This window comes from Puma concolor, chromosome E1 (genome assembly GCF_028749965.1).
Source record: "Puma concolor isolate L17-30 chromosome E1, mPumCon1.1.hap2, whole genome shotgun sequence".
In the NCBI taxonomy this organism is placed as follows: Eukaryota; Metazoa; Chordata; class Mammalia; order Carnivora; family Felidae; genus Puma; species Puma concolor.
Genome location: NC_141680.1, coordinates 31,953,745 through 31,967,697, shown reverse-complemented (window position 1 = coordinate 31,967,697; position 13,953 = coordinate 31,953,745). Strand labels below are relative to the sequence as shown.

At 43.1% G+C, this 13,953-nt stretch overlaps 1 protein-coding gene across 1 annotated transcript in view; it reads left to right on the top strand.

The window, feature by feature from the left end:
* The first annotated feature begins 8,108 nt into the window (after positions 1–8,108).
* The window catches only part of ANKFN1 (ankyrin repeat and fibronectin type III domain containing 1), a 302,257-nt gene continuing 296,412 nt past the window's right edge, over positions 8,109–13,953 (top strand). Inside the window, exon 1 of the mRNA XM_086686907.1 lies at positions 8,109–8,248. Coding sequence (XP_086543033.1) covers positions 8,228–8,248 — 21 coding nt within the window. The 5' untranslated portion in view covers positions 8,109–8,227. The remainder of the gene's footprint in view (positions 8,249–13,953) is intronic.

Here is a 13,953-nt window from a genome sequence, read left to right as displayed (position 1 = left end):
TTCTCCCAGCACCATTTGTTAAAGAGACTGTCCTTTTTCCATTGGATATTCTTTCCTGCTTTGTCAAAGATGAGTTGGCGGCCATACATTTGTGGGTCTAGTTCTGGGTTTCTGTCCTATTCCATTGGTCTATGTGTCTGTTTTTGTGCCAATACCATGCTGTCTTGATGATTACAGCTTTGTAGTAGAGGCTAAAGTCTGGGATTGTGATGCCTCCTGCTTTGGTCTTCTTCTTCAAAATTCCTTTGGCTATTCGGGGCCTTTTGTGGTTCCATACGAATTTTAGGATTGCTTGTTCTAGTTTCGAGAAGAATGCTGGTGCAATTTTGATTGGGATTGCATTGAATGTGTAGATAGCTTTGGGTAGTATTGACATTTTAACAATATTTATTCTTCCAACCCATGAGCATGGAATGTTTTTCCATTTCTTTATATCTTCTTCAATTTCCTTCATAAGCTTTCTATATTTTTCAGCATACAGATTTTGTACATCTTTGGTTAGATTTATTCTTAGGTATTTTATGCTTCTTGGTGCAATTGTGAATGGGATCAGTGTCTTTATTTGTCTTTCTGTTGCTTCATTATTAGTGTATAAGAATGCAACTGATTTCTGTACATTGATTTTGTATCCTGCAACTTTGCTGAATTCATGTATCAGTTCTAGCAGACTTTTGGTGGAGTCTCTCGGGTTCTCCATGTATATTATCATGTAATCTGCAAAAAGTGAAAGCTTGACTTCATCTTTGCCAATTTTGATGCCTTTGATTTCCTTTTGTTGTCTCATTGCTGATGCTAGCACTTCCAACACTATGTTAAACAACAGCAGTGAGAGTGGACATCCCTGTCATGTTCCTGATCTCAGGGGGAAAGCTCTCAGTTTTTCCCCATTGAGGATGATACTAGCTGTGTGCTTTTCATAAATGGCTTTTATGATGTTTAAGTATGTTCCTACTATCCCAACTTTCTTGAGGGTTTTTATTAAGAAAGGATGCTGAATTTTGTCAAATGCTTTTTCTGCATCGATTGACAGGATCATATGGTTCTTATCTTTTCTTTTATTAATGTGATGTATCATGTTGATTGATTTGCGAATGTTGAACCAGCCCTGCATCCCAGGAATGAATCCCACTTGATCTTGGTGAATAATTCTTTTTATAAGCTGTTGAATTTGATTTGCTAGTATCTTATTGAGAATTTTTGCATCCATATTCATCAGGGATATTGGCCTGTAGTTCTCTTTTTTTTACTGGGTCTCTGCCTGGTTTAGGAATCAAAGTAATACTGGCTTCATAGAATGAGTCTGGAAGTTTTCCTTCCCTTTCTATTTCTTGGAATAGCTTGAGAAGGATAGGTATTATCTCTGCTTTAAATGTCTGATAGAATTCCCCAGGGAAGCTATCTGGTCCTGGACTCTTATTTCTTGGGAGAGTTTTGATAACTGATTCAATTTCTTCGCTGGTTATGGGTCTGTTCAAGCTTTGTATTTCCTCCTGTTTGAGTTTTGGAAGTGTGTGGGTGTTTAGGAATTTGTCCATTTCTTCCAGGTTGTCCAGTTTGTTGGCATATAATTTTTCATAGTATTCCCTGAAAATTGCTTGTATTTCTGAGGGATTGGCTGTAATAATTCCATTTTCATTCATGATTTTATCTATTTGGGTCATCTCCCTTTTCTTTTTGAGAAGCCTGGCTAGAGGTTTATCAATTTTGTTTATTTTTTCAAAAAACCAACTCTTGGTTTCATTGATCTGCTCCACTGTTTTTTTAGATTCTATATTGTTTATTTCTGCTCTGATCTTTATTATTTCTCTTCTGCTGCTGGGTTTAGGGTGTCTTTGCTGCTCTGCTTCTATTTCCTTTAGGTGTGCTGTTAGATTTTGTATTTGGGATTTTTCTTGTTTCTGGAGATAGGCCTGGATTGCAATGTATTTTCCTCTCAGAACTGCCTTTGCTGAATCCCAAAGCATTTGGATTGTTGTATTTTCATTTTTGTTTGTTTCCATATATTTTTTAATTTCTTCTCTAATTGCCTGGTTGACCCATTCATTCTTTAGTAGGGTGTTCTTTAACCTCCATGCTTTTGGAGTTTTTCCAGACTTTTTCCTGTGGTTGATTTCAAGCTTCATCGCATTGTGGTCCAAAAGTATGCATGGTATGATCTCACTTCTTGTATGCTTATGAAGGGCTGTTTTGTGACCCAGTACGTGATCTATCTTGGAGAATGTCCCATGTGCACTCGAGAAGAAAGTATATTCTGTTGCTTTGGGATGCAGAGTTCTAAATATATCTGTCAAGTCCATCTGATCCAATGTATCATTCAGGGCCCTTGTTTCTTTATTGACCATGTGTCTAGATGATCTATCCATTGTTGTAAGTGGGGTATTAATTCCCCTGCAATTACCACATTCTTGTCAATAAGGTTGCTTATGTTTGTGAGTAATTGTTTTATATATTTGGGGGCTCCCGAATTCGGTGCATAGACATTTATAATTGTTAGTTCTTTTTGATGGATAGACCCTGTAATTATTATATAATGCCCTCCTTTATCTCTTGTTACAGCCTTTAATTTAAAGTCTAATTTGTCTGATATAAGTATGGCTACTCCAGCTTTCTTTTGACTTCCAGTGGCATGATAAATAGTTCTCCATCCCCTCACTCTCAATCTGAAGGTGTCCTCAGGTCTAAAATGAGTCTCTTGTAGACAGCAAATAGATGGGTCTTGTTTTTTTAATCCATTCTGATACCCTATGTCTTTTGGTTGGCACATTTAGCCATTTACATTCAGTGTTATTATAGAAAGATATGGGTTTAGAGTCATTGTGATGTCTGTAGGTTTCATGCTTGTAACGATGTCTCTGGTACTTTGTCTCACAGGACCCCCCTTAGGATCTCTTGTAGGGCTGGTTTATCCACTCCACCATGTTTAATGGTGCTGTGAAGGCAATGGTGACCACAAGCCATGCACACCTCTTGTGAAATCCATAAGTTGGGCATCATCTGTCTGTTTCTTTTTTTTTTTTTAACGTTTTATTTATTTTTAAGACAGAGAGAGACAGAGCATGAATGGGGGAGGGTCAGAGAGAGAGGGAGACACAGAATCTGAAGCAGGCTCCATGCTCTGAGCTGTCAGCACAGAGCCCGACTCGGGGCTCGAACTCATTGACCGTGAGATCATGACCTGAGCCAAAGTCGGACGCTTAACCGACTGGAGCCACCCAGGTGCCCCATCATCTGTCTGTTTCTAGGGAGCTTTCAGGGGCTTTCTTGGATTGCAGCCACATATTTGTGTTGGAGAACATAGTTAACATAGCTAAGATATCCAGGGGACAAAACTGCTGGGACTTAATAGCACTAGCTTTCCCTTTTTTCTCTTAAAAATTAAAAAAAATTTTTTTTCTTTAATGTTTGTTTTTGAGATAGAGCAGGAGAAGGGCAGAGAGAGGGGGACAGAATCCAAAGCAGGCATCATACTGTCAGCACAGAGCTCAATGCGGGTCTCACCAACCGTGAGATCATGACCTGAGCCAAAGTCGGACACTTAATCAACTGAGCCACCCAGGCGCCCCTCTCTCGATAATTTTTTTTGCCTTCTGCACTGTAGCAGAATACATAGGGCTGTACGAATTTCCATAATTTCTTTAGTTTGGTTCATAGTCTTTTGAAATATCTGTCATCTTGCTTACTTACAGATGCAAACACCCTCCTACTTTCCCCCTTTAATACTACATTCGTAAAGAATAATACTGATGACTGCTACCATTTTTTGAGTATGTATACAAGAGGATAGCCTGCATTAGCTTATATGATTCTCTCAAAAACTGTACAGGGTAGGTATTATTCATCCCAGTTTTAAGATGAGGAAATGAAGCCAGGAGAGGTTACGTAATTTGTTCACATCACACAGGGAGTAAATGGCAAAGCCAGGATGTGAACTTGGGTCTGTGTGATTCCAAGATTCATGCTCTTTCCATTGCCTGCAGGTAATTGAATAGGCTCTACACAGAGGCAGTGGGGGAAAAGTCTTTTAAGGTCATGTTTGTGTATTTTAATTTAAGATAATAAATAATAGGGAAGGGGATGACATGATGGAAATGGTGCTTAGGGCAGGTGGGGAGAGTCTGGAAGAAAAACCTTCTTCAGAGGCCCCAAATAGCAACAGGAATTGGGAATGTTGAGCACCTGGATAAGATGGTGGCTATAGAAATAGGAGATGGTAGTTCGGAACCAGCAGACTTTGTAGAAAACTAATTGGTAAGATTTGAATCATAACCAAAGGGAAGGGGAGAGAGAAAAGGGATATAGAAAGCAAATTCTTGACAAGTAGGGGCACATTGTCATAACACTGAGAAGGAAGGAGACTGGTGATGATATAAAGGGATTCAAAGGGCAGGGGTGGTCTCCTCCTCAAGGTTAAACGGAGAGAGCTAGAAGCAGGGTAGCCATTGTGAACAGTTGGGCCACTTGCACCATGACAGTGCGTCTGCAGGTGTTCATGGTGAAGAAAGGTCTTCCTTGAAGAGGAGGATCTCACCATTGCCAGCCCTTCCCCAGAAACAATGCTTCTTGAGTTTATACTGGCTAAGAGCTGGAGAAAGTATGCTTGAGGCCAGTGAGAAAAGGGACTTGTGTTGAGTCATGCATATGCCTACCCCCTGGCATGGCATTCTGTTTGCCATGGTGACACCCACACACCCCACCCCTTTTCTGCCAGTCTGCCAGCTCAGCCTTCTGGCACCACAGGAGGATTAGGGAGGACTGCCTCTGGAGCTGTCCAGCTCCCTGAGTTGGATGGGAGCACTGAACACTTCCATTGCCACAACTCCTGAGAAAGAGGTAGGTCTTCCATTATTTTTTCCCCATTCTTTTATAGTTGATCACTGTAGCACCCTCTACTTCATGAAGTGGCATGTTGAGGTCATTTATGTCTCTACCTGTTACCCTCTGGATGTCTTCACATAAGTTTTGTGATCTGGATTGTTGATGACAGCTCTACGCCCCTGCCTATAGATGCCTGTGCCCACACTCTGGAAAGTCTCACGTAGAGCAGAGGTCATGAAGTAGCAGCCCATGAACTAGATAGATATATTTTGTTTGTCATATGCAGTGTTTGTGAGCATTTTGAATCAACACTGTTAAATTGGGAAATTTCATACATTTTCACATTTTTGGCTTTTCTTCAAAAAGTAAAAAGTGCTGGCAATCCTGGGCTTCAGTCCCACATGTCAGGCAGTGGCTAGAGTTACTACCGTGCCCTTTGAACATAGCATTTAGTCTCTATTTTACCACAGTCTCCACCAGTCCATATTACCTGACACAAGGCCAGCTGCCCTCATTTACTTCAGACTAATGTATGACAAGGGTATTAGTTCAAACAAGAGGTGGTTCACGACCAGAAAACGTGAATGCCCTTGAGTGGTAGGTATGGCTGAATTCTAATTCCTTCCCCCTTTCTCCAACTCCTCCTTCTCCTCTCCTTCCTCCTCCTCTCCTTCCTTCTCCTTCTTCACTCTCTCCCCAAAATGCACAGCACGCCATGATGAATGCTGAGTATAAAACATTGCTCCTTCCTTCTGGTGAAGCACAACATAATTCTAAGTGAGTATCCTTCCACCGAAATCCTCCTTCCACAGCACCTTACCCAGGGCTCCCTGGCACAAGCAGAGAGGTCTGGCAAGTCGATTTGGGGCGCTGTCTGTGACAGTGCCATTGGTTGTGTTACATATGGGTAGAGTAAAATGCAAGAGAAAGAATGTGGTGAAATAAAATGACCTGAGTATGTCAGAGAAGAGGTAAGATACTGGGTGAGTAAATGCAGTCTCTGAGACAAAGCTGGGCAGTGCAGATGACAGAAAGCCTCAGATATTGGACTCAGTCTAAGGACCGTGGATAGACGTAGCAGTATCTTACTCTGAAGAGTGGCATGACCAGACAGGAGGGCCAGGATGGGAGGCATGCCCCCACCTAAAGTCAGAGGCCACTCGGGAAGATATGAGGGGGCATTTCCACTCATGGAGTCCCATCTACTCTGCCCACTTGGTCTGTATCTCTGGGCCTCAGTCTTCATCTATGACCTTCAGATGACCTGAAAGCATTAGTCTGTCTTTTTGGCAGAGACTCTGGCACTTAGCACTCTCCACCTGCTGTTTCCATTGTGAAGGTGCAGTGAGGCCAGGACCCTGATCCCTTTGGCTGGAATTTTCCCCTGGTTGACAAGTTAGTGATGTGGGCCATGCAAAGTAGGTCCTGTGTCAGCATCCCCTAGAGAGAATGAGAGGGAAATCTGGGCCCACAAATCCCAACTAATAAGAGTGTTCAGAAGGCTATTTTCTTGTGGTTATGCACCAGGCATATCTTGTGCATTTTGGTAGTAGGTTTTGATAGATTTAAATTAGTCTTTTTGTAAAAGAGAAGCAGCATCACAGAGTATGGAATGTGCCGTGATGGTGCTATCTCCAGCCATTCTACCACGAGGTCATGTGTATTACCCAGGGTTTCTTTCCAGGAGGCAGGCTGAAAAAGCCAAGGGTATTGACAAGAAATAAGCATGGACCCTGCCAGCCTAACTGGGCCTGTTTGCAGCTCAGAGCTCCTGGGATTTTACAGCCACAGTCTGACAGACAAAACCACCGAGAGAGCTGGTTTTCATCCACTAAATAAATGCATTACTTCTTTTACTCTCAGCTACACTTGCTGCAATAGGCTTAAGTAATATTTCAGGACCGAATCCTTCATTTTACATAAATCTTAAATTTCACAGGCACAGATACTATGCCTTCAACATCTCCTGAGTCCTCCCTGGGGCCTAATGTAGTTGACAATAAAACATTCAAAAATGGACTCATTGATCCTCAGTCCTTAAGGATCATGCACCTGCTATGTAGTAGGCATATTAGTAGGTATTTAAGAGATGAAAGAAAGGAAGAAAGAAAGAAAGAAAGAAAGAAAGAAAGAAAGAAAGAAAGAAAGAAAGAAAAGGAGTGAAGCATGGTGCTTTCCTTCTTGGAGATTATTTCATGGTAGGGGAAATCCCTACGATATACACAGGCACCAATGATGTGTGTGTATCAGTTTTGCTTGGTACTTCACTATCAGTGTGAATAACTTCACCCCATGTTTAGCCCAGACCAGATGCAGAGGTGGCCAGTTTCTGTTTTCCTTTATTGATTTGCCCTTTTTTTGTGTTTAAACTTGTACAACAACATTTGGATAGAGAATTCTCTGTTCTAAAAAAGCAGTTAGACATCATGGTCAGAGATAATGGGCTTTGGGCTTGAGTCTGTCTACTACCATTCAGTCATGGGTCATTGGGTAAGCCATGTCCTCGAGCCTCAACTGCTCCATTTATTGCGTTTTTATCCTCCTACCTTGCTAGAAAGATAAGATGTTGGAACAAGTCATCCTTCTACAACCATTCAGACTGCTGACGTTTTATTGAGCACTTGCCCTGTGCCAGGCACTAGGCTTGTAATTGACGTCCATCCAAACTTTCCAAACTACTGTTCAATCTGGTCTAGCCTTGACAAATGGGTTTCAAAATAAGCATGTACAAAATGTTCCTCCTTTGGCATCTTCCCTAAGAGAATTTATTCTGAAAAGGAAAGCCAACCCAGGTCCCTAAAATGCAGGGCAAATGAGAATTTGCTTCACGGTCAAAATGATACTACCATCTCCAGGCCGGGCCCCACCAGGCTTCCAGAAAACAGGCAGACAGCTCCTCCGACCAGTCCAGTAGCCAAAATAATCCAGCGTGAAGCTTCAACTAAGCATTTTAACTAATTAATTGTGCATCTGATCAATGTTCAGCCTCTGCTGAAGGAGGCTGGGACATACCCTTTGCAACTTTCCCATCCCTGTCTCCCCTGTGATACAGATTTGAATCTGTCTCCTTTTGGGGAGCAGGAAAGCCAACTCCAATCTGATCGCAGCACCATAGATAAACTTACTCCCTCGCCACCGGGATGCCTCCTCAAACTGCATTTTCACCATTTCTTTCATTCTTTGAAAGTGATTTCTTTGTGAGAAGCATGTGTGAGGCTTCCCCTCCCTCTGCTCTTGACCCTGTGCAGAGATTTGGCCACTGCTGGAGCCAGGCCGTGGGAGAGGCAGCCATTCTTCGCCTCCCAGGACAAAGAGAGTTCCCTTGGTAACGGGAACCGCGTGGAGGTTCGAGAAGGGGTTTCCCTCCACCCCCCAGGTTCTCTTTCAACTCAAGAGCTCAACCCGGTCTCTCATGGAGGCGTCTCTAACCAGGGTAGGAAAACCGCAGTTTTGAATATCAGTAATTGGCGTTTGGAGACAATGCTCTGCATGCAACAGGCAGGAAAATGTGGGGAGAGTGGGTGAGTGAACTCAGCGAGCGGGTAAGCATCCTGGGTCAGGCGGAGGGAAAGCTGGTTTCGTTTCTGTGCGCTGCAAAGTCTTGATCCCAAGTAGTTTGGGGCTGTGATAAAGTGTGTCTTTATCTTTTGGGAGGTGAGAGAATGGGGAATGTGGAAGGAGAGAAGCTTCTAGAGGCAAGTATGTACCTTTTTTTTTCCGGTTTCTCTTTTATCCTTGGCTTTTTACTTCTATAAATACAAAGCAATCAGGAATGGTGCGTTTCTGTGTTAATGTCAACTCTTGCTCATTATTTCTGCCAGTGTACTTGTGGCTCGCTCTTGCTTGCTCTATCTGCCTCTCTCTCTTACCCTTTCACTCTTTTTGGACTTTATTGTCTGGGTGATGGAGAGGAAAGATTTGTTCTAAAGGCAAGGGTGAGCTTTTCTTGTAGGAGGTCATCTCTGAACAACTGAGCCAGGGCTTAGCACAGTTGGGACTGACTGACGTTAAGTCCCCCTACTGATCTCACAGGTTGTATCGGTACTTGAATCCCTGTCACTGACCCAGGTTGTTCTAGAAGACCTCAAATGTGCCATTGATTGATGGAGGGAATGTCTGTTATTGACTAGGTTAGTAGTAACCAAAAGTCTCTGCATTCTCATATCAAAAGTTGCTACGATAATGCAGAAGATAATCTTTGAAGTCTGGGCTGAGGGCTGGCTTCCCTTTCCTTTTCTTTCCTTTCTTTTCCTTTCCTCTCCCTTCCCCTCTCTCTCTTCCTCTCTCTTCCTCCCTCTCTCTCTCTTTTTAAGAATCATATGCAGAGGGAGGCCTAAGCATAACTGAGGAAGCTTTGCAAGGTGCTTTAAGAATCTCCTTGAGATTAAACTGATTACTGCATTCACCTATTAATCAACATTTAAATGCACCCAAAAATTCCAATTTCTTTCATTCTGTGTTCAGACTTCCAGTAAACTCTTTGGGGACAGGGACTCTAGTGTTTTCATTGTTGCACCCCCAGACTCCCAGCAATTATGGGACCAGCCATATTGGATGCTCCATCTATGTAGAATTGAATTGATTCTTCAGTGAGCAGCCTGGGATGTTACAGATTGTGTACTTCTAACATTTTGCATGCAGTGTGGAGCTAGGACCAGTTTTGTGATCAGGAAACTCAGGCTATAGACTCACAAGTGACATTAATAAGCAGCAGGACCTTAGCTAAGCTATTTCAGTTCTCTGGCTCTTGGTTTCTCCACCTATTAAGTGACAGTGTTTGGATAAGAATGGTGTTTTCCCACCAAAAGTGCACCTGAGGTTTTCATGCTGCCCTTAAGCCTGGTGAGAAGAGGATTTAGCAGTGGTGGCAGTCTGGTCAGGAACAGCCCCTGAAGAAAAGGATGGTGCAGATGATGGAGGAGGTGGAACAACAAGTGGCTTGGCGGCTGGCAGGTGGAAAACCTTGGACCTTCGATGACCTCTGCCATTCAGTTGTGAGACTAATCTTTCCCAGTTTGGTGGCACCTCTCCTGTATTCCATACTTTCTAAGGATGAGACACAGTAGTACCCTAATTTTTTTTGTTGTTCTGCCAAAGGCAAGCAAGCTGTGCTTCCTAGAAGGGGATTAAAGGACAAAATTTCACACTGCTGATAGATTTGAAACACTGCCCTCAGAGTGGTGATCAACTGGCTCTGAGCCAGTCACACTCTTGCCTCATTCCAATATTTTCTCTCATTTATTCAACAATCAGTAGATAGCCGTTGAAAGCCTATGAGATTAGATGACATTTATCAGTGAACAAGACAAATCCCTTGCCTTCACAAGGCAAGAGAGAAGAAGAAAAAAGGTAAATGTGATTATTGGCTAGTGTGATAGGAGCTACAACGAAAACAAAAGTACCATCAGGAGACAGAGTGATTAGTGGTGCTTTTATGGATAGGGTGGTCAGGAAGGTTCTTTTTGAGGAGGTGACATTTAAGCTGAGGCATCAATTAAGTGAGGGGATGAGCCATTCTGATCCACAGAGCATAGTGTTTCAGGCTGGAGAGCCACAACGGTGAAAATCTTGACGTGGGAGTCTGCTTGACGTGTGTAAGGCAAAGCAAAGTGTGTGGGGCTGGAACAGAGTAAGTGAGGCAGAGAAGAAAGGTCAGAGAGGGTGGAGCAAGATAGCAGAGACCATAGTGGCCTCATAAGATGTGGGAAGGATTTGGGATCTATGCTGTTGTGCTCACTTAATTGGAATGGCTTTATTCTATCCAACGTGTGATGGGAAGCCAATGGGCAGATTTGCACCTGGAAGTGACAATATCTGATCACTCCAGCAACTGTGGAGTGAACAGTACATCAGAGACAACATCTGAAAAATGGTTAGCGTGAAGGGATTGAAAACTAAACTGCCTACACAGAAGGCTACATGGTGAAAAGGAAATTTGGGTATGGTTAGACAGACCTGGATTTGAATTTTGACCTGGTAACGTGGTCATTAGGTGGCTTGGGCAAGTCATTTAACATCCCTGATCTCTGTTTCCTCATCTGTTAAAGAGGGAACATATTACCTACCTTGGTGCGCTATGAAGAAGAAAGGAGAGTATGTATGTTATCTCATGGCAGATGCTCACAGTGATAACCCTTCCTGTAAAACAAATTGTGTGGCCTGTGCTTTGTTGGCCATCAACAACTCCATTGATGAGCAAGACAACTGAAGATGTCAGGCACATGGCCAGTCTCACATGTCACCCTCTCTATAACATGCTTCCTTTGGGAGGAGTGAGTGGTGAGAAAGGAAGAAGTGACTTGCCTGAAGTCATGCACGTGGTGAAGGTTAGGGCTGTGACTGGGGGCCAGGTCTTTATTTGCATGTAGTGTTCTTTCTTCTATGCCAGGGGTCAGCAAGCTAAGGCCCCACAAGCCAGATCCAACTTGTCCCCTATTTTAATAGAGAACATTTTATTGGAACACAGCCATACTCATTCATTTGCAAACTGACTATGGCTGCTTTAGCACCAGGTCAGCAGAGATGAGCTTTTGCAACCAAGCTTGCATGGCCTATAAAGGCTAAAATATTTATTTACTGGCTCTTCTACAAAGTTTGCCAGTTTTAGTCCTACACCATTCTGCTCCCCTAATTGGAATGGCTTTACTGTATTTAGCTTATGTATCATCAGCTAGGAAGGGGACACCATCTCCAGGTCTCCCAAATAGCACAACTAAGAGAGTCTCTTGGGGAGGGCATGGTCCTGGTGGAATAATATAGCAAGTGACCTTGGGCCACTGGTATCCAGCATAGGAGCACTGGTCGCCTAGGGAAGGTGGCAAAGAGGGAGGATGAGGACTCTGGCCAAAGGGGCATAGATGGGGGGAAAGGACCTAAACCTTTGCCCTTAGCTATTTCAAACCACAAAGACAGCTATCTAAACCTGAGGTGAGGAGGAAGCTCAACAGCTCAGGAGACAGGCAGATGCAGAAGGTTTATTTGACCACCTCAGCTTGAATGTGCACTGAACTGGACTGTCTGGGAGACATCTACCAGGGAGTAGGCAGACCCCAGGGCACATCACCTCATACTCCCATGACTATGACCATGACTATGACTCTGCTTGCTTATTCTCAGACACCATGGCTCAAACATCTTAAGGCTACTTGGAGGGTCCTCCTTCTTCTCAAGACTTTAGGTCTCCATTGGGACTATGGTGTCTTCTCAGAGACTCTTTCTTTGCCTGGCACTCAGGAAGGCCATAGATTGACTTCATTCTCTTTGACCTCCAAGTTCCTACTGATGTACTTAGGTGGATCCTTCTACTAGGACTCTGATGCATTTGGTCCCAACACATGATGATTTACCTACTTCAAGGTTTTAATCTTGTGTTTGAGGGTACATTTATAAGTGTGAACCTACTGGTCAGAAAGCAGTGATTGCTTCACTTGGTTAGATGTGTGGAATCCGAGTTTGACCTTCATGCTTAGGTATTCCTCTTGACTCTTGGTTTCAGACTTCAGTTGTTGCCGTAAGCGGTGGAAACTGGGTTACACAGTTCTTCAACTCCAGGTAATATAAATACAGTACCATGTATTTCTTGGCACTTTTAACTTTCCAACCAGCCTACATGGAGAACACCCTAGCTTTTGGGAATGCTAAATAATTCACCAGACCGATCGGCCATGGTGTTTCAGAGCTCAGTAGGCTCCTTCCACTGATCCAATGAACAGATGTGCTAATTTTTTGCTTGCTCGAAATGCTTCAGTCATTTGAACATCATGGACTCAGGGCTTGGATCAGCCATACAGTGTCCTGACACACTCACTAACTCACAGACCAAGCAGCTCCCCTCACATACACCTCAAGGGCTATCTTGTCTAATTCCTAATTCCTAGAACCAGGTCAATAATTATGAAATCAAATAGCATAATGGCCCAGTTCCAACATGGGCCCTCCCTACCCAAGACCTTTTTAAAAAGAAAAGGAAGAAAAAACTTCCTTATGTCCAATCAACCATTCCCTTCCGATATCTTCTTCCGCTCCAGTGCTTAGATGAGATTAGGGCCATTGCAGAAGTGGCTAATGAAACTACAGGTTTCCCCAGCTATCCAAAAGCAGAGCATCCCTACAAAACCTTTTGTGAGCCTAAATGGCATAAAGCAAAGAAGCAATTAGCATTCAATTATATGGGACATTTTTTGCACTGTCCCAGATCCCCAAAATAATTTTTCTTAAGCTTTTCTGATACCTTGGGACACATCTTGTTAACAGATACACAAAATAAATCAAGATAAAGTGCTCACGCTCTCAGACACAGTTCAAAGTTACGGCACTTGATGCCGAAAGGCTGAGTGAGTATGGTTCCTGGAGAAGGAGCTTGGCAGGGCTGCTCGAGGTGCACGCTGCCTCCATAACGGCCTGCTGCGAAACAGATGCTAAATGCTGTATATGCCTTTCTCCATTTTTTGGTAAAAGCAAAAGTCTTCTTTGGATTTCTTTCAGTTAGCAAAAACAGGTACTGATGCAGGTCTTTGGTAAAAGCAAAGCGGCATAAAGCAAACTTTGGAAAAGCAGGGGATGGCTGTATAACAAAACGGCCAGCAGATCCCAAACACTGTAGGCTGGTAGCAGAGCTGGTAGCCTTCATGAAGTCACTGGGAGCTCCAGGCAAAGCAAGTGGGGCTACAACAGCCCCTGCCTTCTTAGTACTTCCATTGAAAGAAGGAACTGCTAGGCTGACGTGAGCAGGCCAGGGCAAGGGGGTGAAGACAGACAACTAATCAGCATGTGGAGACGAAGGGAATGCTACAGAAGGAGCCCACGCTAAAAATAAGTGATTTTTTACAAGTGTGGTTAACTTTACGGAGACTTAAAATTACGAAACACAGCATGCATTTTCCCCCTAAAAGAAAAGCTTTGAGAAAGTTTGAGCTGCCTCACATGAAAAGCTACAGAAAAGGAAAGTATCTGTGAAAGCTTTTAAAATTATGACCATATTTCAAGTATGATAATCATCAGGAATAGTTAATGCTCTCAGAATTAGACTGATGTAGAATTACTTTATTTGAATCAATCTAGTCATTTGTGTTGCCCCATCAAAAAAGACTCCCTAGCACTCTTATTTATGGAAAATATCTACCATCATCTAGGAGCAAT